The following is a 24,689-nucleotide window of genomic DNA, read 5'->3' on the forward strand; positions in this document are numbered from 1 at the left end:
TTTACTTTTTATAGAAAAAAATCTCTCTATAATAATTTCTTCCAACCTGCATTCCAACTGAATTTTAATTTTATGTTTTCAGCTCTATTTCATCCTACATGTCCCTTCGTAATTTTGATGAAGTAAATATACTGCACAAAAGAATATTTTCTACCAGCATAAAATGCTTTCAGCATATTATGAGATTATTTTCTTTTTCCTTTTTACTACCAGTTGGAAACGTCACTCCTTTTTAAAAGGTTCCTATCAAATATAACCAACAATTAAAAGGCTTTAGCCTGGCATAGACCTCTGTCAAGAGTCAGCCTATTCATCGTTTTAACATACTGAAAATCAGAACAAGTGTTTTCATCTTCATTCTACATACTTCTGATCCCAGACCAATTTCCCTGAGTGTTTCCCAGATGCCTAGATGACAGTCATCAAGCAAAAGTGATTTCTCTCTCTCTGAGTAGAGAAGGCTGTGTCATTTGAGTTGGAAACCAAGCAAAGTAAATAAAAAAGGACAGTGTGAGAGGATGGAGTGGTGTGGAGTTCTGGTGGCTGGAGAGGACCCACAAGCCCACCAACAGGGAAGAGGGCAGTATCCTGCTGGGAGGTCACCGTGTCAGCTCGTCACTATCTTAAAAGCCTTCAGGGGGCTTCCCTGGTGGTGCAGTGGTTGAGAGTCCGCCTGCCAATGCAGGGGACACGGGCTCGTGCCCTGGTCCGGGGAGATCCCACATGCCGCGGAGCGGCTGGGCCCGTGAGCCATGGCCGCTGAGCCTGCGCGTCCGGAGCCTGTGCTCCGCAATGGGAGAGGCCACAACAGTGAGAGGCCCGCATACCGCAAAAAAAAAAAAAAAAAAAAAAAAGCCTTCAGGGAAAACAGCACTCTGGCAGAGAAGTATCAAAAACCACAAGGGACCAAAGTGACTCTCTAACACCAAATCTACTGTTCCCTTACTAGTCTGAGGCTCACACTTTATTGTTGTTTTCCCTGTATCTTGGATCTGCAATCTATTTCTAAGGGTGTTGCTTTAAAGAACAACTGAGTCCATCACTTAGTCTGCTATAATGACACATTGTACTAGCAGCTTACAAGAGTATCTTCTGACAGGTGACACACGCAGAAAAAGGACATATATCAAAAGGGGCTGGATGGTCACAGAGCTGAGAGTAGTAAGGACTACAGGCCACCAGCCACCGACTCCATCTGCGTGCCCCAGGACCAGATAAAACAACTATGTGAGGGATGCTCATGATCCCATCCAGTGGTCTCCCAAGCCTCCTGCTGGCTGCCAAATAACAATGGAGCAGGTCAGAAATGGGCAAGGTAGCTATAGGACAGGATCAATCCATGTCTGGGGACCAGTAATGGTCCCTGTGCTTTCGGTACCAGCCCATGAAAAGACAAGTAAACGAATTGAAAGTAAGGGTTTAGAAACATCTGAGTTCATGATCAATGAACTTGCCTTGAACAGGCAAGACTAGTTTGGGTATTACTGAACTTATGTGATGAATCACATGTGGCCCAAGCTGAAGACAAGCTATGCACAGTAGGATCCTGTGTTGGTCTGTGACACATTTCTGGAAAAAATTGGTTGGTCCTTTACTACAGATAGTTGAGAAGCACTGCTCTAGATTCTTATAGATTGTGAATTAAATTAACCACGATAACAGTCCAAAACATCCCAGCCAAAGTGCTATTCACAAATTAGGCATGCTGAAAAAGTTGAGAGAAAATATTTCAGTCACAGAAGACAACCACTCTAGTCCTTTCACACATGTATTATTTTGACAACCAGACTATACATTTTTCAAAGATAAGCATTTTGTGTTTTGCTATTTCAGTAGCCCTCATTATTTCTAAGGCAGTACTAGACAAATCATAGCCTTTTATTTACTCCCTATTTACTCTTAAAGATTCTAAGCTTTATTTACATGGTTGAACTAGAATACATAAAGTGCACCGCCCTGAAAATAACAAATGCTTACTTAGTACATTACTGTGTCACTCTACTGGTAGGTTAGTCTTTTAGTGACTTCACCATCCAAGGACAGTCTCAAAGAGGCCTCAAATTGCGAGAGAAATTGCTACCACAATACCTAAGAATGCCACCTAAGAGAAACACGGAGACACCTTCAGCCCTTACCCAAAGTTTATTAACTAATACTTGTGTATAAAATGAGTATCTGGTTATAAACTTGGTCATCAATTGATTAAAATAAAGCTTTGGTTTTATAAGCTTAGTTATCAACAGATTTAAATGAGGCAAGGATGAATTGGGAGACTGGGATTGACATATGTACACTAATATGTATAAAATAGATAACTAATAAGAACCTGCTGTATAAAAATAAATAAAATAAAATGAGGCAAGGAATATTGCTAAAAGCAAATATGCCCAGAACAATGAAGAATGATGAAAGTACCATTACAACAACACAGTACAGCATCTAGAGGCCCCTTAGTGTAAAGGCAAACTGCCGAATACAACTCCAGAACACCCGAGGGCAGCTATTTTTAAACATAGGTCAATAACTGATCTTCAATTCGTTATACTTAATCATCAAGGAAGGTTCAATTTTGAATAATTAACCCTGGCTAATGAGGCATTCGATATTACATACACTTTAGGAAATTTCCATTTTAAAAAGCTGTAATAAAGTATCAGCATTTAAAGGAATGAATTTAACCTATTAAGTAACTAATTAAGCCTACTGTATTTGAGACACATTTTACTTACAAGTTTTTTTTCTTTAACATATAAGTAACACTGAAAGTGGAATTTAACACATATGGAATGTATGGAATTTAAACATATGAACTCACTTGACATACACCGACATGCACACGCCCACAAACAGGTACCCATTAAACATGAAACCTCAAGGGATTTGTCAAGACTGAGCAGAATGTACAGAGAAGGGGCCAGTCCTATGGAGAGGAAATCAATCACACCTACCACTCTCAACTTTCCCTGGCAGCCGCCTAAGGCACAAAATGCACCTAAATGGATTACACATCGAAGGGCTATGAGAGCACGCGGAGAAAAATGAACTGCAAATACGGCGGAACATGAATGATCAAAGTCTCAACAAATATAGGGTCACCAAAGAGAAAGTACTAATCAAAAAAATGAACATGAGAATATGAAACTATATAGCATAGTTCAGACCATATTAATTTTGTTAGCATCTATAGACACCAATCACTCAGTCAATATTGCATACAGTCCAGTAGGTTTAAGAAGCAGAGAGATAATTTTGTAAGTGTTAAAAAAAAAAGACTCAAAATAAGGCTCTGCCAACAGGGAAGCTGAGATACAACTGCCCTCTGCTTGGCTTCCAAGGTCCCAGTGACCTGGCCTCACCCAACTACTTGCCAGCATCCCAGGACCCATGGGCATCTTCATGCCCGCACCTCTGCTGTTGCCCCTACTGGAGCTCTCTCCTCCCTTCCCCACATCCATCCAAATCTTGCTTCTCCTCCAGGGTCCAGCCTGAGTCTCATCATCTTCAGGAAATCTTTCCTTGTCATTCCAGGTCCAAAAAGTCTACCTCTTATGTAATCTCCAATACCATTTACCTTTGACTACACAGCTGGGCTCTTAATTCCAATCCTGGAGTTGTTTTCATATGCACTGGGTTTTGTCCCCCATCCTAGTCCAATCATCTTAAGATTCCCCGGGATAAACCCATGGTAGAGCAAAGACAGGTTTACTGACCCACTAAGGACAACACACCAGAAGAACTGTGAGGCATCTCACAAATGCCCCACAAGCCAGACCACAGACTACTTAAAGGCCAAGGCCATTTCTATATTTGTTCATGAATAAATATAGGCGTTATTATAGGATTTGGGGACACGATTAGGTAAAATTTAAACAAAGAGACTCAAACCAAAGCAAGACTGTATGTAAAGAGATAAACATCAAGTCTAGATTGTGAAGCAGACTCGTGGTCTCATTTCTTTGAAAGCAGCAAAGTTAGCAGAGCTGTAGACTGTTGTGTCCAGAAACCCCTTATCTGAAACTCTGCATGAGTTGTCAATCGAGGCTGCTTCTCTGTGTCAAAATGACTTAGCTCATACAGGCAAGAGGGGCATGTTTTCTCTTACTGACACAATTTTAAAGAGCAAAGTTTCTGATAGTCTGTGATTTTAGAGAACAAAGTTTCTCAGTAAGAAAGCAGTTGTCATTCAGAGAAAGGGGTTATGACACTTTACACTGTAGCATGTCCTTGGGAGAGATTCCTCTTAATTTAAAAGCTGGTTTTACCTGTATCTGTTTTTCCAGCTGATGTTTACAGTCCAAGCCAATTTTTACTTTTTCATTCCTTGACAAGACAGACTCCTTAAAAGGTCCACACCATCGCTACATTTGTTCCTATCCCACACGAAACTGAACACAGTCCTAAGCACATAGCAGATGCTATATAAAGGCTGTTTGATACTTGGCTGATAGATAATTCAGTTTTAAACAACCAAAGCCACAGAGGATGGGTCATATTTATAAACCTATATAAATATAAGCCTTGCAAACTATCTTCAAGGAGTCTATGTAGAAAAAAAAAAAAAAAAAAGAGGTAGTAAGAGGGATGCATGTTTCTTACCTACAACACCAAAAGCTGAAACAGCTCGAAATAACCCAGATGATCCTTTCTGTCCCATCTTTGTCCTATTTCCTAGATCCAAGCGGCCAAGAAGTTCTCGCACTTCTTGCTGAGTATATACATGCTAGAAATAAGCAAATTTAATCTGTAAGGTTGTGCTCGCTTTTTAGGTTCATTATTTAGTTACCCCTGAAAATTAGAAGTTGCCTACAACTTTACATCATTAGCTATTTCAGAAAAGTATATATAATAGTGCAGGACTAAGCTACAATTTAAAAAAGCCAACAAATTCTTTTTTTTTTTAACATCTTTATTCGAGTATAATTGCTTTACAATGGTGTGTTAGTTCCTGCTTTATAACAAAGTGAATCAGCTATACATATACATATATCCCCATATCTCCTCCGTCTTGCGTCTCCGTCCCATCCTCCCTGTCCCACCCCTGTAGGTGGTCGCAAAGCACCGAGCTGATCTCCCTGTGCTATGCGGCTGCTTCCCACTAGCTATCTATTTTACGTTTGGTAGTGTATATATGTCCATGCCACTCTCTCACTTCGTCCCAGTTTACCCTTCCCCCTCCCCGTGTCCTCAAGTCCATTCTCTACCTCTGCATCTTTATTCCTGTCCTGCCCTAGGTTCTTCAGAACCGTTTTTTTTTTTTTTTTTAGATTCCACATATATATGTGTTAGCATACGGTATTTGTTTTTCTCTTTCTGACTGACTTCACTCTGTATGACAGTCTCTAGGTCTATCCACCTCACTACAAATAACTCAATTTCGTTTCTTTTTATTAAAGCCAACAAATTCTTTAACGTTAGCAGTTAAGGGTGGTTCCTGGATCCCAGGCTGCTGTACTAAAAAGGTGTATCAAAACCTTATCTTCTGGACAGAGATTCAGAGATTTAAGGTACCCACAGACAAGTTTCAAGAAATCTATAAACCCCTTAAAATTGTATGCAAAGTTTTGGTTAAACGTGCATATGTGCATTTTTATGAGAAGGCCCATAGCTTTCCTTAGATTCTCAAAGAGATCCCTGATCAACCACTCCTACCCACAAAGAAAGCCAAGAATCATTACATTATATTAATAAAAACTCCCAGATGGTGTGTGTGTTGGGGATGGGATAGGAACCACGACACCCAGGAGTACAGGAAGTCACAAAATACAATTTATCTAAAATTATTATAACATAGAAAATAGCTTTGCAAAGAGCTTATGTAAAATGGCTTCCAAACTGTAGCTACTAACATATTTGAAAAACCAGGCATCTACATGGATTCAGAAATATTCACAGACAGGAACCTCAATACGAAGGGTCAGTTAGGTGCTCTCATTTGAGAGTTAAAATTAACTGGTCAATTCCACCTTATTGTATTTCCCTTTTGACTAAAAGCCTCATATTTTTGAGCCACCTGAATTAAGTCTGTATTTCCAACTCTGGATAATGTAACATCTGGATAAGAAGAGCTTAACATTTCTCCAGCAAGTGATCAGAAGAGACCCTACCAGTCCTTTGTGACTTCAAGTAGCTTCATATTAAAGCAGAGTAATAAATAATCTCTTTGGTGGATGAAATACTAAGAATTATATTGAATCCTTAAAATGGAACTCCTTTAAGAAAATACATTCATTATCTTACCCAAAGAGTTTGCTTTGTAAAACAAATCAAAATGAGGGACAAAGTGTAATTCTGGCATACTTTCTGACATCAGTAATTTCCAGAAACCAGATAAAAGATTCAAATTCTAGCCAACCATGAAAAATTATAATTTTTAGATGTATGATTAAAAAAAAGTATATGTCACTAGAAGCTGTAAGGATATTTCATATCCTGTAAACAACAAGTAGTTTCTGTTTGTATTCAGGTTTTCAAGATACTTACCCTATCATCAATTATTACCAAATCTTTTGGTTCTGTTCTATCAATTTTCAAAACACGATATTTTGTTTCTGCATGATTGCTCCCAACTAGAAAGTATCTCTATAAATAAAAAGAAATGTCATTAGTTTTTTTAAGGCAGTTTGCCTTATACACATTTTATAGTCACTTCAATTTTTTAAATTAAATACAGTAAAGTCAGGTTACTTTTTAAAAGAAATATTTCTGTTAAGTATAACTGGCAGATTAAAGAAAGGCTGATTCTAAAAGGTCAACTTTAAAATTGAAATATTCGTAGTGGTGTCATGATAAGCATCAGTCTGATATTTAAAATGTACCCAGTAACCAGGCCAGATGAATTTAATTATATTATACAGAGATTAACCTGATTGGAGACTCATGTTTAAACTTTACCAGGAAGCAGCAGCTCTGGTAAGAATTAGAAAGCTCAACACATAATTAGGAATGCTTACACAATTATAGCTAATTGATATAAATCAATATCAAATATTGATATTTTAATCAAATAAATCTTTACAAATTTTCTGTAGAAGACTAAAAATGACTTTAATATAACAACTATAAAAATCCACCCCTAAGTCCTATAAAAGATTAAAATGAGTGTACTTTCCCAAATGGCTTTTTATAGATAAGCTACAGGAAATAATTAATATTCTTTCTTTTCTGACACACTTCCTTGGAGTGTGTGTAAAAATACAGAAAAATAATCATCCTATATTCAAAGAAAATGCTTTTAAGAAAACCTAAACCAGATGAATAAGTTTTGAATTGTGTTTAAGAAAATAAGTAAAACTCCATTAGGAAAAATAAATTAAAGATATTTTGCTTCAAAAAAGTCCTTTGAAGTGACACTTTTTCAACACTGCAAAAACTGAGAACACATTGCCACCATCAACTGGCATCTAACCATCTCATAGGTCACATAGATACAGATACACAAAGCAATTAAATAACAAATAAGATTCTCTAGATTAATGGCCAAACTGAAGTATGTAGACCACAGGACCTCAGAGCAGGAAAGATTAATGTTGGGTACTACAGATGCAGAAAACGTCAGAGGAGTTAAGACTTGAATTAAGCCTCAAAGGATGGGGAAGATTTTTTAAAGTAAGAATTTATAACAGAAGATATGTACAACAGAATATAAGCACTTGGTTATATTGTTTTAATGCTAAATCTGTAGAAATAGATGGATTTTTAAATTATTAAGTATATATCTGTTTATAAAGATCTGACCTAGACTTCCAGATTATAAATAACAAAACTCTATGTTAAAAGATGATGGCTTAGCCCAGACTTAAGGGGAAAGCTAACCAAAATACTGAATCCCTCATCTCCTAGGGAGAGGTAGAGTCTGGATGACGGTACCAATTATCATGAGGTAGAAATAAAGCAATTATAATAAAAATTAGTAAACTAATTCGAGACATCCAGTGACCAGGATGCACTGGGGAAGCAGCTAGAAGGGCAAGGACACAGTGAGAGGGAATAAGTCCAACGTTCTCGGGATGACCTCAGCGAATTCCTCCCTGAGACCCTACCCACCCCTGAGAGGAGAACAGGGTCACCAGCCTAATAAAATCAACCTCAGAAGAATGGTTTGTAAACTATACATGTTTGTTAGCAGAAAAGGGAGCCACCTTCTTGAGGACTTGAGGAAAAACAGTTCCCAGGAAAGGAAATAGCAAGTGCAAAGACCTGAAAGGGGAAGAAGCTTGGCGAGTTTGTTAGAGGAACAAGATTAAAGGAGAAGATGCTCATAAAACACCTAACACAGTGAATAGTGTTCAATACAAAGAAGGCACTCAATGAGTGTTACTTCCTTTTCTTTGCTTTACTTTTTAAGATGTCAGCGAGCCTACGCCATTGTATTTGAGAAAAAGATCCCCAAAAGAGAGGAAAAAAGAGATACCCCAGAGGGAAAAAAGCATATGCAACACCAGAATGGAACCAGAGTGGGGAAAATGCACAAATCTATCAGTAATCTGTCTTTGTCCTCAGGAGAGATGAGCATGCAAATTAACAACCATGAACAACAGCGTGCTGTAATAGACGTCTGAACTGGACGTGATGACAACATAGGAAGGGCACTTCACTCATTTGGGGAGGGTCAGAGCAAGCTAGCCAGAGAGGCTGGTATTGTCCTGATGCTGAGTTTGGCCTTGAAGGACCTCTAGATAGGACCTGATGTACTGAGCCAAGATAGGGCACGTGACACCCACCCCCTCCCACCTGCCCCCGCCAAAGAACTTTTGCTTATATCTGAATTTAGCACTTCCTCTGAGCACCTTGTCCAAATTTGTTTGGGGCAGGTCTGCCCCCTTCACCTAAATATAAACAGCTCAGGAGTCTGGGGCTAACCCCCTAACCCCTGTGGTTTTAAATTCTAGTCTAGTAGCACAATCTGGTTCCACAGGCACTGGGTAAATGTTAAGTGAAAGAACAACCACTCACCACGGACTAATCATTTAATCTGCTGGGTAACTTTCTACAACATTTATACTAACCCACCTTGTTTGGTTCCCTACACAGAAAGACAGCCCTTTTAAGTCAACCACTCAGTAAAAGGAGGCACATCACAGCTTTAAGAGAGGTAAAACCCCTGAGTGAAATTCCTAGAATTTCAATAGATCCTAGGGAATCTAAAGATGAACTGTAGTAGGACTATGATTTGGCAGTTTGTAATAAAAAGACAGATATAATTCCTGGGACGCGAGTGGGTAAATGCACTACTGGCCTTTGGCGCACACACAGGAGGGCAGATCTACACCCCTCTTATCCAGACACTTGCATGAAGTCTACTCCACGAAGCAGAGGGGCCAAGGCAAAAATCCAAAGAATTCAGAGGCAGATCAGAGTGGAGAGAAAGAAACGGAAAGCAGTGCAACTATCCACATTCTCTATTTATTTTTTTAAGGAGAAAAAAACAGTTTATTAACACATGCATCGAGCCTACATATGGGAGAACTCAGCAATGAGTAACTCAAAGGGGTGGTCTGAACTTGAGCTTATATATAGCATCTTGACAAGGGACCTCTGGGACAACATTAAACGCACCACATTCTCTATTAAAGTGGTCTAAGAATCTTGAAAATGTTTTGTGCCGAGAGGAGCGACCTCTTGTGGATCCAGTGAAGTGAGAAAGAAAACCAGAGCTCTCAGCTGTGCACAGAATCACTCTCCTGCACTGCCCTCTGGTGGGCGGTTCACCATCGACCTTCACATCAAATTTTTAAGAAGTAACTTTTCCAGAAAGGCCTTATTTCTACTTGGTTTTATTTCCATCTTGTTAAATAAATCAGCTCTATAATTATGTATATACTTAAGCTTTATTATATTTAATATTATGCTTCAAAATGAATTTCAGCATTCTGGGGCTTAAAAATTGCCCTGAAATATCTTTTTCTTAAATTCTTCTCCACTGCTGATTTTTTCTAATTTTTTTATTTTGAAGATTTTCAAACCCACAGTAAAATGAACAGAATAGTACAATGAAAATCCATATACCACTCACCTAGATTCACCAATTGTTAATGTTTTGCTACATTTGTTTTCTCCCTCCTTCCTTCTTGAGATAAGCATTTTTCCCTTTTGAACCACGTGAAAAACCAGTTGCAGGTATCGTAATACACCATCCCTAAAAACCTCAACTTAGGGGCTTCCCTGGTGGCGCAGTGGTTGAGAGTCTGCCTGCCAATGCAGGGGACACGGGTTCGAGCCCTGGTCTGGGAGGATCCCACGTGCCGCAGAGCAACTGGGCCAGTGAGCCACAACTACTGAGCCTGCACTCTAGAGCCCGCGAACCACAACTACTGAGCCCGCGCTCTAGAGCTCGTGAGCCACAACTACTGAGCCTGTGGTCTGGAGCCTGTGCTCCGCAACGAGAGGCCACGACAGTGAGGGGCCCATGCACCGTGATGAAGAGTGGCCCCTGCTCGCCGCAACTGGAGAAAGCCCTCGCACAGAAGTAAAGACCCAACACAGCCAAAAATAATAAATAAATTAATTAATTTTTTTAAAAAAGCTGACGCAGCCACAGATAAAATAAAAATAAATTTTAAAAAAACCAAAAAAACCTCAACTTGTATTTCCTAAAAACAAGGACATACTCCCACATAATCATAATACCATTGATACAATATTACCTATATACAATCCATCAAATTTCCCCAAATAGCTGGCTTAAAAAACAAAACGGAATTCAATCAAGGATCCTGCATTGCATCTGGTTACCAGGTCTTTTTTATTTATTTTATTTTTGGCTGCATTGGGTCTTTGTTGCTGCACGTGGGCTTTCTCTAGTTGCTGCGAGCGGGGTCTACTCTTCGTTGCGGTGTGTGGGCTTCTCATTGCGGTGGCTTCTCTTGCTGCAGAGCACAGGCTCTAGGCACACGGGCTTCAGTAGTTGTGGCTTGCAGGCTCAGTAGTTGTGGCTCGCAGGCTCTAGAGTGCAGGCTCAGTAGCTGTGGCACATGGGCTTAGTTGCTCCACGGCATGTGGGATCTTCCCAGACCAGGGCTCGAACCCGTGTCCCCTGTATCAGCAGGTGGATTCTTAACCACTGTGCTACCAGGGAAGTCCCAGGTCTTTTATTAAAAATGTCTTTTAAACTAGAACAGTCCCTCTGCCTTTACTTTCAAAGACTGTCTTTCAGAACATTTTTAAAAGTTCACATTTTTAACACCAATTTTCCTGGTTCCCTATTGACATCATTCACTTGGCCATTTACCAGTGAATTTCTCATGTGCCAGGCACTGGGCTAGACACCTAAGGGCAAAGATAAATTGAAGATAGATTCTGGGCATAGAACTTGCTAATGGATTAAATTGGAAAAGAAGGAGTAATCAATCCAATTACTTTTGCTTGATGAGCAACTAGCTACATGGTGGTGCCACTTACGGATGTAGGCTTGACTGGAGAAGAAGCAGGTTTGAAGGAAAAACAAGATTTCTGTTTACAACATTCCCAAAGGGATCAAGTGGGAACTGAGTCTGGAGCTCAGAGGAGAGATCTCAGAGGGTGTCATCAGCACATAAATGGCATTTAAAGTGAAGTCATGGGACTGGATTAACCTCCTTGGGAGAGTAAAGATAGAAACAGAGCCAAAAAAAACCCCCACAAAAAACAAAACAAAAAAAACCCTAGCCTGAGGCAATCTAAATAAAATTATTTAGAAGCTGAATATGGAGAAGGAACCTGCTGGGAAGACTGAGAGGAAGGGCAGCTGGAGTCATCAAAGCAAAGGGAGATGATTTGGCAAAGAAGGGAGCGGTCACTGCCACATCAAATGATGCTGAGAGGTCAAGAAAGATGAGGACAGAGAAGTGTCCAGGGGGTCTGACAATAAGAGCTTGTGAGTGGCTGTTCCAGGGGCAAGGGGCAGTCTCCGTGAAGTGGGGGCAAAATCCACAGCAGAGCTGGGTGGAGAGCAAATGGGTAGCCTTCTGGGTAAAGACAGAGGAGTGAACACCTCTGTTCCTCCCAGAAGCCTTGCGAAAATCATAATAAAGTTTTTTATGGTCATTTGTTTTAGACATAAGCCCCAAGGGCAAAAGAAAGAATGAAGTAGCAGCAAAAAAAATCATTTGAAACTGAAAAGCATGCCCAAGAGAGCTGTGGGAAGTCAAGAAGCAATCTAATTTATACTACAGAATCTCCAAAGGCACGGAAATCTGTGGCATCTTTTATCTCTGGAGGTAGGAGTGTAAAATTTCGGAAAACTGAAGGTAAAAAGGAGCTAGCACAGCTTCTAAAGAGGGAAAAAAAGGCTTCAAACTAAAGATCAAGAATAGTGAAACACTGGGACTTCCCTGGTGGTTCAGTGGTTAAGAGTCCGCCTGCCAATGCAGGAGACATGGATTCGAGCCCTGGTCCAGGAAGATCCCACATGCCGTGGAGCAAATAAGCCTGTGCGCCACAACTACTGAACCTGTGAGGCACAACTGCTGAGCCCACGTGCCACACTACTGAAGCCCGCATGCCTAGAGCCCATGCTCTGCAACAAGAGAAGCCACTGCAATAAGCCTGTGCACTGCAACGAAGAGTAGCCCCCGCTTGCCGCAACTAGAGAAAGCCCACACACAGCAACAAAGACCCAACACAGCCATAAATAAATAAATGAATGAATGAACACTAGAAAGTCTCCACAGCAACACTGAAGGTGGAAGACAGGGACATAATGCCTTCAAATTTTTAAGGGAAAATTAATTTCAATCTTTAATTCAACATTAAACCTATCAATCAAACCTGAGGGTAGGATAAGGACATTTTCAGAAATGTATGGGCTCAAAAAACTTCCTGTCCATGAACCCTTTTGAAACAGGAGGGAAGGGGGTAGGGCACAACCTTTAAAAGAAAGACATAGCTCGAGGACATGACATAAACTGATTAGAACCAAATAGGTCCAGGATGGCAGATGTCAACTTCCACTAGACTTGAGCCTCAGTATACATTGCACTGCATACATGTGCATTGTAACACATCAGCAAGCTAAATGACACACCAAGCACCATGACAGTTCCAAGACCGACCATAAAGGTCAAAAAGTGGGTGGTGGCCCAATTCCCGGAAATGCCCTCCCCTTCCCCAAAATAGCTGAAACACTCCTCCCACTCATTAGCCTATGAAATTATCCACCCCTAAACTGACAACCCTGTACCCTGGTGCCTCTCTTGCCTTCTGAGATGGCCCACACTCTGTCTGTGGAGTGTGTTTCTCTCTAAATAAATCCACTTCTTACCTATCAATGTCTCTCCCTGAATTCTTTCTGCGATGAGACATCAGGAACCTGAGCTTCATTAAGACCTGAGACCAGGGTGTAATCTCAGTTAAAAGACTGTGGGTTCAAGTCCCAACCTGGGTTTTGGCTGGATTCGAGTCCCAGCCTGTGGGTTGAAGTCCCAATCTGAGTCACACAAGTTTCACTTTCTCATGAAGCAACTGAAGGAGGTGCTCCACCAAAATGAGGGCATAAATCAAGAAAGAAAAAAATACAGGCTCTGGGAAAGTCAGGAGATCATCACAAGAGAGGTTGCTGAATGATGGTCAAGGGAGATCCAGGATGGCGGCTGTGCTGGAGGCCTTGGGAGCAACCAGTCCAGATTTGAGCCACTGCTTCAAGAAGATGAAGCCAGTAAGAATACCTAACATATGTGAATGTGCTGAGAAGAGACTTACATATCTGGAAAGTTGGGGTTAAATTCATTGTAAATTCTTAGTAATAACTAGAGATTGTAGGAAGAAGGAAAGGTCATCTCAAGTACTGGCAGTCTGAAATTCAAATGGTGAAGGTGAAAAAGGAGGTAAATAAAATGCCCAAAAGCAACCGGGAAGGAAAAGGGAGCAGTAATTGGAGTGTACAAGACTTCCATAAATCAGGCACACATCAGCTAGACTGCCTGAATGCATGCATAGACGCGGATGAGATGAATCGACTCCGCGGGGGAGAACATCTGTGTATGTTAGTAGATTTGTTGGGGGGTGGCGGTTTGGCAAGAATTGGGGTGCAAAATTAGGATACCAAAAAAAGCTACCTTAAAATGCCTATTAAGATAGAAGATGATCTGAGCTGGCTCTCTTCTGAAAGTTAAGTATCAAGAAAAAGCTTAAAATTTCAATATGTAGCTTTAACAGTGGTGACTTGATTTAAAGATGAATGTCTTTCTAAAATATATACCTGAACTCCAAATGGAATACAATAGGTAATCCACTTAACAGGAAATTCGGTATCTACTAACATTATCATCTCCTTTGATGATGACAGGCTAATTAATCACTCACTTTTCAGCTGAGGGAAGAAAAATCAGCCTCCTTGAAAAAGGAGACATTTTAGGTTGTCTGACAGCTTCAATTAATACTAAACTTCACTTGAACTTTCAGAATAAAGGTATTATTTTTAAAGATCACCACGAAGTTACTTCTCACAATCTTTAACAATCTTGCAGGCCTGCCACCTCTGATTCCTGCAATCCCACAACGGGTAACACAGTCCAGAAAGGGAAAGGAGCCTCTGATAGAGAGGGATGTCGCCAAGCTCACTCTTCACAGCTTCAGGGCTTTACTGATGGGCAAGTGTCAAATCACCTCTAGAAACAAGTGGAAACTTTGTCACCCCCAATCACATCTTCTAAATCTGCTATCCTCACCTTGATTCTCTCTCCAGTTTATATCATTTGGTTCCCAGTTCCACAGTCCCTTAGTGAACCACATCCTATGCTGTCCTCTCCTATCCCCTAATTCCCAAATCAAGACTAATAATCAAGGGCTAATTAAATAAGCTACATTCCTCATGAAGTGGTTCTTACTTATTTTATTCTGTTTCATGTGATGGGGTGGGGAGGAGGGAGAAGCTTCCTTAAATCTTTTTAGAACCAGGCAGGAATTAAATAAACACAAAGATACAAACATACACACCAACAATTCTGAGCTAGCAAAAGTAAAAATTATCTTAACAACTTCACTCCCACAAAACACATGCAGACACAAAAATCTGCCACAGTTCCGTTCAGCTACCAATTTTAAAGTTAACTGCTTTGTGTTCATTTCTTTGTTATGAAATGGTCACTTATTGCAATGGTAAGACCCCTAGGGCATCATGTATTAAAGGCTAGAAACTGGAAATCATCTAAGGTAAACTGCAGTTTTTTTCCAGGATAACTTCAGATTGCTAATCACCTGTGGGCAACTCCTAGTTGCACTGGGATGTATGAGCATCAGGGCAGGATCTGGCCTTAGTTTATCTGTAGGCCTGGGTCACATGAGCCAAAGGACAACATGAAGGTGCTGAGTGACAGAACAGGTAAAGCTTTGGAGGAAGCAGAACCTTCCCAAGGCCAGAACTGTATTTCTTGCACGCTATCTAGCAACCCATCTCCCTTTCCTCTCCAAACAGTCCTCAAAATCCACCTCTAAACACAAGGTGACAATGCCAACACGAACCTCACCTCGGGGCAATTCTACCGACTTTCCCTTCTAAATGAAGGCTCAGTATAAGAGGCACCCTATCTTGCTCACTGTCTCTTTTGTTCCTCAATGTGTCCCCTAACTCCTTCACAACCAATTAATACCCTCCCCATCAACCAAAACAAGAATGCCCATTTCTTTCATACACGTGTCGACAACGACTTGGTCAATCTTTCCAATCTTTGCCATTCTGACAAGTGAAAAATGGGAATCTATTTTCACATTATTACTTTAATTATTAGCAAGTTGAACATCATTTCATAGTCATACTTTTTTGGCAAATCACCTATTCAGGTCCTTGTCCTTTTTGTCAGGTGTTTCATTTTTCAGTTTTATTAAAAAAATTTGTATATAAGAATATACTGCTTTATCTATTGTTCAGGCTACTAATACTTTTTCCACAGTCTTTTGACTATTTTTCTACTTAGATTTATAGTTTTAAATGCTTTATATTAGAAAAGACAAAAATTAAGTCAATGATCTAAATTTGTACCTTATGAAGTTAAAAAAAATGAACTGATCAACCCAAAATCTATAAGAGGAAGAGGCTTATCTATAAGCCTAAGAGCAAAAATTGATTAAACAGAAAACAAACAATAGAGAAAATTAACCAAGTCAAAATTTGGTTCTTTCAAAAGAGTAATAAAATTGATAAATGCCTAGCAAGGTGGATCCAAAAAAATGATAAAGAACACAAAACACCAATGCCAGGAATGAAAGAAGGAGCTTCACTACAAATCCTATAGAGATCAAAAGGTTAATAAGGGAACATTATGAACAACTTGATGCCAGTAAATTCAACAACTAAGATGAAATGGAAAATTTTACTGAAAAACACAACTTATCAGAAGTGATTCAAGACCCACTGAAACTCTGCATAGCTCTATACCTACTATAAAAAATGATTATCAAAATTTGCCCAACAAAGCAACTTCAAGTCCAAATGCTTTCAGTAGTAAATTCTAGCAAACTTATAAAAAATCGAACAGGAAGGGGATCGAGATGGCAGAATAGGAGGATGCAGAGCTCACCTCTCCCCATGAACACACCAAAAATATATCTACATGTGGAACAATTCTCACTGAAAACTGGAGACTGGCAGAAAGACTCATACAGCCAAGACTCTAAGAGCGAGCACATGGTGTCAAGTAGGAAGGGAAGAGAAGCAATCAGTTTGGGACCTGGGCCCCTGGGAGGGGACACAGAAGAGGGGGGGGTTACATGGGCTTGGAGATATCCTCCCCAGGGGGTGAGTAGTTCGAACCACATATTGGGCACCCCAGCCCTGGGGTCAGACACCAGGAAGTCAAGTCCTCTTAACTGGTTTGAAAACCAGTGGGACTGACAGCAGGGCTGTAAAAACCTAGACTTCACTTGTGAAGAGCACACACATGCTCGCTTACTCCTGAAACAAGGCAGAGGAAGCAGATTGAAACTGACCAGGATTCTGGCCAGTTTCCCATGACCGTGCGCCGGCCTGAGATAAGCACTGGCGCCAGACTCTCTTGCTCTATGGAACACTAGGGTAAAGCTTGCTGCAACTGAGGAGAGCGTGCAACTCTGGGGGACATCACCAGCTTGGACCAGCAGGACATCTGAATGGGGCAAGGGCAGCCACTCCTGGTGCTCAGGGAGGCAAAAGATTGGAAGCAATATGGAACTCTGACTGGTGTGCTGAGACTGCCCTAGCGCACCCTGGCCTACAGCAGGCACCACTCTGGCCCCTCTTCTCCAGCACTGCTCCCCTCTGCGGTGAAGGTGCCAAAGCTGGGAGGGGGGAGAGCACACACTTAGAGGCAACAGAACCAGCTCAGACCTGACCCTCCAGCAACTTGGGATCTGACCCCGCCGATAGGGTGGTGTAGGCCAATGAGCAGAGAGAAGCCCTGGTTCACGCTTGGCTATGGTTCCAACCCCTCCATCCCCAGGCCCACCTCTTACCAAGGTGATAGCTACCAGCACACCACGGGGAAAGACATGACTCATGCTCACAACAGATCTAGCTCTCCCACCAAAGCCACTGGGTACCTGCAGACTGTAAAGGGACACTCCCACAAGAGGACACCATTCAATACCAGGCTAGGTAACTATTTCACCTAATTTCACAGGGCAGAGAAAGTTAAGTGAAATGAGAAGACAGAGGAATTTCTTTCAAATAAAAAAATGAGGGAAAAAACACAAAAAACAACTAAAGAAACACAGATAAGTAATTTACCAGACAAAGAGTTCAAACCATTAGTAATAAGAATGCTAACTGAACTAGGGAAAAGAATAGATGAACAAACTGAGAATTTTAACAAGGAACCAAATATAAAAAGAGAACCAGTCAGAACAAAAGAATACGATAACTGAAAAACACTAAAAGGAATTAACAGCAGACTAGATGATGCAGAAGGATGCATAAATGATCTGGAATACAGTATAATGCAAATCACCCAATCTAGGAAGTAAAAAAAAAAGCAAATTTAAAAAATGAAAACAGTTTAAGGAACCTCTGAAACAACATCAAGTGTACAAATATTCACATTATAGAGGTGCCAGAGGAAAAGAGAGAAAGGGGTCAAAAATGTATTTGAGGGACTTCCCTGGTGGTCCAGTGGTAAAGAATCCACTTTACAATGCAGGGGACATGGGTTTGATCCCTGGTCAGGGAACTAAGATCCCGCATGTGGCAGGGCACTAAGCCCACGCACAACTACTGAGCTGGCATGCCTCAACTGGAGAGGCTGCGTGCCACAAACTACAGAGCCCATGTGCTCTGGAACCTGCACACCACAACTACAGAGCTGACACACCCTGGAGCCTGTGTGTCACAACTAGAGAAGAGAAAACCCACACGCCACAACTAGAGAGAAGCCCATGTGCTACAAAGAGCCCGCATGCCACAATGAAAGATCCGACATGCCTCAACAAAGATCCCACATGCTGCAACTAAGACCCAATGCAGCTAAAAATAAATTTTAAAAAATAAATAATAAATAAATCTTTTTAAAAAAATGTATTTGATGAAATTGACTGAAAATTTCTTGAACTTGAAGAAGAAACAGATATACAGGCACAGGAATCACAGAGTCCCCAAAAAGATGAAGCCAAAGAGACCCACACCAAGACATATCACAATTAAAATGGCAAAAGTTAAAGAAAAAAGAATTCTAAAGGTAGCAAGAGAAAAACAAGGAGTCACACACAAAGGAAATCTGATATGATTATCAGCTGATTTTCCTGCATAAACTTTGCAGGCCACACGGAGTTGCATTATATATTTAAAATGCTGAAAAGGAAAAACCTGTAACTGAGGATACTCTACCCAGCAAGATTATCATCCAGAACTGAAGGAGAGATAAAGAACTTCTCAGGCAAGCAAAAACTAAAACAGTTCATCAATACTAAACCCACCCTAAATAAAAATGTTAAAGGGTCTTCTGTAAGTGGAAAAGAAAAGGCTACAAGTAAGAATCTATAAGAAAGGAAAAAATCACAATAGGAAAGAAATATACAGTAAAGACTGTGGATCAATCACTTAAATAAGCTAGTATAAAGATTAAAAGACAAAAAAAATTGTGAAATCAACTATAACTACAACAGTTAAGGGATAAATATGAAGATATAAAAACATGACATCAAAACACAAAACGTGGGGAGGAGAGTAAAAAAATATAGACCTTTAGAATGTGTTTGAACTTAAATGACTACCAGTTTAAAACAAGTAGATATAGTCAATATGTCAACATATATGAACCGCATGGTAACCACAAATCAAAATCCTACAATAGATACACAAAACGGATCAAGAAACACAAGCATACCACTAAAGAAATTATCAAACCACAAGGGAAGTAACTAAAAGAAAAAAAGAAGAGAGAAGAACTACAAAAACAACCAGAAACGAGTAACAAAATGGCAGTAAGTACAAACCTATCAATAATCACTTTAAATGTCAATGGACTGTACTTTTCTGGTGGCGCAGTGGTTAAGAATCCGCCTGCCAAAGCAGGGGACCCGGGTTCGAGACCTGGTCTGGGAAGATCCCACATGCCGCAGAGCAACTAAGCCCAAGCGCCACAGCTACCGAGCCGGCGCTCTAAAGCCTGCGAGCCACAACTACTGAGCCTGTGTGCCACAACTACTGAAGCCTGTGCACCTAGAGAGAGCCTGTGCTCCACAACAAGAGAAGCCACCTCAATGAGAAGCCCATACACTGCGATGAAGAGTAGCCCCCATTCACCGCAACTAGAGAAAGCCCATGCGCAGCAACAAAGACCCAACACAACCAAAAATTAAAAAAAAAAAAATGTCAGTGGACTAAATGCTCCAATCAAAAGACACAGGGTGCCTGATCAGATTAAAAAGCAAGACCCATCCATATGAGGCCCACAAGAGACTCACTTCAGAGCTAAAGAAACACACAGATTGAAAACGAACAGCTGGAAAAATAGTTCATGCAAATGAAAACAAGAAAGGTAGGGTAGTAATACTCATATCAGACAAAATAGACTTTGAAACAGTCTATAACAAAAGACAAAAGAAGGGCATTATATAATGATAAAGGGATCAACACAAGGGAGGATATAACATTCATTAACATATATTCACCTAATATAGGAGCACTTAAATATATAAAGCAAATATTAACAGACATAAAAGGAGAAATTGACAATAATACACTAGTTGTAGGGGTCTTTAACACACCACTTACATCAATGGACAGATCATCCAGACAAAAAAATCAATAAGGAAACAGTAGTCTTAAATGACACATTAGACCATTTGAAATTAATAGATATCCACAGGAATTTTCATCCAAAACTAGCAAAATACAGTCTTTTCAAGTGCACATGGAACATTCTCCAGGACAGACCACATTCTAGGCCACAAAACAAGTCTCAACAAATTTAAGTGGACAAAAATTATATCAAGCATTTTTTCCAGACACAAGAGTAGGAAAGTAGAAATGACGTACATAAAGAAAAACGGGAAAAACATAAACACGTGGAGACCAAACAACCTGCTACTAAAAAACCAATGAGTCAATGAGTCTATGAAGAAATCAAAGAGGAAATAAGAAAGTACCCCGATACAAATGAAAATAAAAACACAACTTTCCAAGATCTACAGCACGCAGCAAAAGCAGTCCTAAGAGGGAAGTTTACAGCAATACAGGTCTACCTAAGAAACAAGAAAAATCTCAAATAAACAACCTAACTTACTATCTAAAGGAATAAGGGGAAAAAGAACAAAGCTCAAAGTCAGCAGAAGGAAAGAAATAATAAAGATCAGAGATGAAATAGAGACAAAGGAAAAAAAGAAGATCAATGAAAACAAGAGCTGTTTCTTTGAAAAGATAAACAGAATTGATAAGCCTTCAGCCAGGCTCATCAAGAAAAAAAAAACCAACACAGGACCCAAACAAACAAAATTAGAAATGAAAGATGAGAAATAACAACCGATATCACAGAGATACAAAAAATCTTAGGAGAATACTACTACAAACATTTATATATTAACAACTTGGACAGCCTAGAAGAAATGGTTAAATTTCTAAAAATGTACACTCTTCCAAGACTGAATCAGGAATAAATAGGCAATCTGAAAAGACAGATCACAGTAGTGAAAATGAATTTGTAATAAAAGAAAAACCTCCAAGGAGACAAAAGTCCAGGGCTGGATGGCTTTACAAGGGAATTCTACCAAATATATAAAGAGCTAATACCTAGCATTCTCAAATGATTCAAAAAATTTAAGAGAACAGAATACTCCCAAATTCATTCTATGATACTGAAATCAGACAACAACACTACAAGAAAAAAAGAAAAGAAAAGAAGATTACAGGCTAATGTGTCTGATGAATATAGATGCAAAAATCCTCAACAAAATACCAAATTCAACAATACATAAAGAGGATCAGACACATGATCAGGTGAAATTTATTCCAGGGATGCAAGGTGGTTCAATATCCATAAATCAATGTGATACATCACATTAACAAAACAAAAGGATAAAAATCACCTGATCATCTCAATAGATGCAAAAAAAGCACCTGACAAAATTCAACACCTTTTCATGGTAATAACTCTAATCAAAGTTCATATAGATGGAACATATCTCAACATAGAAAAGCAATTTACGACAAACCCACAGCTAACATCATACTCAGTGAAAAGCTGAAATTTTTCCTCTAAGATCAGGAACAAGACAAAGATGCCCACTCTTGCCACATAGTATTGGAAGTCCTAGCCACAGCAATTATACAAGAAAAATAAATAAAAGGCATCCAAATTGGAAGGGAGAAAGTAAAACTGTCACTATTTGCAGATGACATGATACTATATATAGAAAACCCTAACATCTCCACCAAAAAACTATTAGAAATAATAAATGAATTCAGTAAAGTTGCAGGACACAAGATTAATACACAGAAATCTGTTACTTTTCTATACACTAATAATTATCTATCAGAAAGAGAAAGCAAGAAAACAACCTCATTTAAATTCACATCAAAAAATAAAATACTTAGGGTTAAATAAACTTAACCGAGGAGGTGAAAGACCTATACTCTCAAAACTATAAATATTAACGAAGGAAATCAAAGATAATACAAAGTAATGGAAAGGTATCTTATATTCATGGACTGGAAGAATTAATATTGTTAAAGTGACCATACTACTGAAAGCAATCTACAGATTTAATGCAATCCTTATCAAAATACCCATGACATTTATCACAGAACTAGAACAAATAATTCTAAAATTTATATGGAACCACAAAAGACCCCAAACTGCCAAAGCAATCATGAGAAAAAAGAACAAAGCTGGAGGTATCAGTTGCCCTAACTTCAGACTATACTACAAAGCTACAATAATCAAAACAGACACATGGAGCAATGGAACAGAGAGCCCAGGAATAAACCCATGCACTTACGGTCAACTGATCTATGACAAAGGAGGCAAGAATATAAAATGGAGAAAAGATAGTTTCTTCAATAAGGGGTGCTGGGAAAACTAGACAGCTACATGAAAAAGAATGAAATTAGAACATTTTCTCAAACCACATACAATAATAAACTCAAAATGGATTCTCAACCTATATATAAGACCAGAGACCATAAAACTCCTAGAAGAAAACATAGGCAGCAATATTTTTTTGGATCTGTATCCTAAGGCAAAGGAAACAAAAGCAAAAATAAACAAACGGAACCTAATTAAACTTAAAAGCTTTTCACAGCAAAGGAAACTATCAATGAAATGAAAAGACAACCTATTGAATAGAAGGAAATATCTGCCAATGATATGACTGATAAGGGGTTAATATCCAAAATATACAAACAGCTCATACAACTCAATATTAAAAAAAACAAACAGCCTGATTAGAAATGGGCAAAAGACCTGAATAGACATTTTTCCAAAGATTTACAGACAGCCAACAGGCACATGAAAAGATGCCAATCATGAGAGAAATGCAAATCAAAACCACAATGAGATATCATCACCTCATACCTGTAAGAATGGCTATCATCAAAAAGAACACAAATTGGTGAGGATGTGGAGAAAAAGGAACCCTCTTACACTGTTGGTGGGAATGTAAATTGGTGCAGCTACTATGGAAAACAGTTTGGAGGTTCCTCAGAAAACTAAAAATAGAACTACCATATGACCCAGCAATTCCACTCCTGGGTATATATCTGAAGAAAACAAAAACACTAATTTGAAAAGATAATGCACCCCTATGTTCACAGCAGCATTATTTACAATAGCCAAGATACAGAAGCAACCTAAGTGTCCATCAACAAATGAATAAAGATGTGGGGGGGAGGTGTGTAAAGTGGAATTTACTCAGCCATAAAAAAGAATGAAATTGTGCCATTTGCAACAACATGGATGCACCTGGAGGGTATTATGCTTAGTGAAGTAAGTCAGACAGAGAAAGACAAACACTATATGTTATCACTTATATGTAGAATCTAAAAAATAAGACAAACGAATGAATATAACAAAACAGAAACAGACTCAGATATAGAGAACAGACTAGTGGTTACCAGTGGGGAGAGGAAAGGGGGGAGGGGCGAGATAGTGGTAGGGAATTAAGAAGTACAAACTAGTATATATAAAATAAATAGGCCACAAGGATATATTGTATAGCACAGGGAATATAGCCAATATTTTATAACTTTAAATGGAATATAATCTATAAAAATATAGAATAACTATGTTGTACACCTGAAACTAATAAAACATTGTAAATCGACTATACAAATCTTACACAACCACTTTCAGAAAACTGAAGAAAGGAACACTTCAACTCATTTTATGATGCCAGAGTTACCATGACACCAAAATCAGACAAAGATGTTAAAGAAAATGATAAATCAAAAGCTTGACCATAAAGGTTAAAATCCTTAACAAATTATTAACAAATTATTAGCAAATAGAGTCTAGCAATATATGAAGACAATAACACAACATGACCAAGTGATATATACCAAAAAACAAAACAAACAAAAAAAACCTCAAGGGTTCTTTTTTTTAACATTTGAAAATGAATTAATGTAATCCACCATACTAAGCAAAGAAAGGAAATGCCATATACAGATGCAGAAAAAACATGTAACAAATTTCAGCAACTATTCATGATTTAAAAAAAAAAGACCTCCTCCTGTTTGGGAAAAGCATCTTAGGAACTTGGAAACAAGCATTTTTTAGAAGACTGCTACTCTAATCTACAGATCCTGGACTTCACCTGCAACATTTCCAGCCTCCAGCTAACCCTGCTCACAATCTGAATCGGCTCTTGCCAATCTATCCTGTTTATCCTGAATTCAGTGGTTTTTGTATACTGACAGACTCCTTGGTTTGTCTCAAGTCTGAAGTCAAGGGGAGATTCTGTCAGCAACCAAGGACCTCTGTTCAGTCCTGAATGGTGGGTTTTTCCTCCAATAGCAGGGCTTGTCCCTATACTTGTGCTCCTAAGTGTATAGTTATATAGTTAACCCCCCACCCCGATTGTCTCTAATTGTTGAATATACTGTGCAGTGTTAAATACACTGCACCCTTAAAGCTGTCTGTTTCTTTATCTTTATTTCAAAAATCTGAACATATGGCCAGCATATACTTGAGCTCATTGTTGGTGAAATTTAAATGTCAACAAAATAGTATATTCATTTAAAAAAAATTTTTAATAAAATAAAATTTAAAAAAACCTCTCAGCAAACTAGTAATGGAAAGAAATCTTCCTCA

The 24,689-nt window shown here is 39.2% G+C and overlaps 1 protein-coding gene across 1 annotated transcript in view; it reads right to left on the minus strand.

Annotated features, from left to right (window-relative positions):
* FIG4 (FIG4 phosphoinositide 5-phosphatase) overlaps positions 1 to 24,689 on the minus strand; it is a 143,452-nt gene that overhangs the window by 113,137 nt on the left and 5,626 nt on the right. The window contains exons 2-3 of the mRNA XM_067702364.1: positions 6,481 to 6,579; positions 4,597 to 4,720 (exon numbers count right to left, since the gene is read on the minus strand). Coding sequence (XP_067558465.1) covers positions 4,597 to 4,720; positions 6,481 to 6,579 — 223 coding nt within the window. The remainder of the gene's footprint in view (positions 1 to 4,596; positions 4,721 to 6,480; positions 6,580 to 24,689) is intronic.

The sequence above is a fragment of the Pseudorca crassidens genome, chromosome 13, assembly GCF_039906515.1.
Source record: "Pseudorca crassidens isolate mPseCra1 chromosome 13, mPseCra1.hap1, whole genome shotgun sequence".
Lineage (NCBI taxonomy): Eukaryota > Metazoa > Chordata > Mammalia > Artiodactyla > Delphinidae > Pseudorca > Pseudorca crassidens.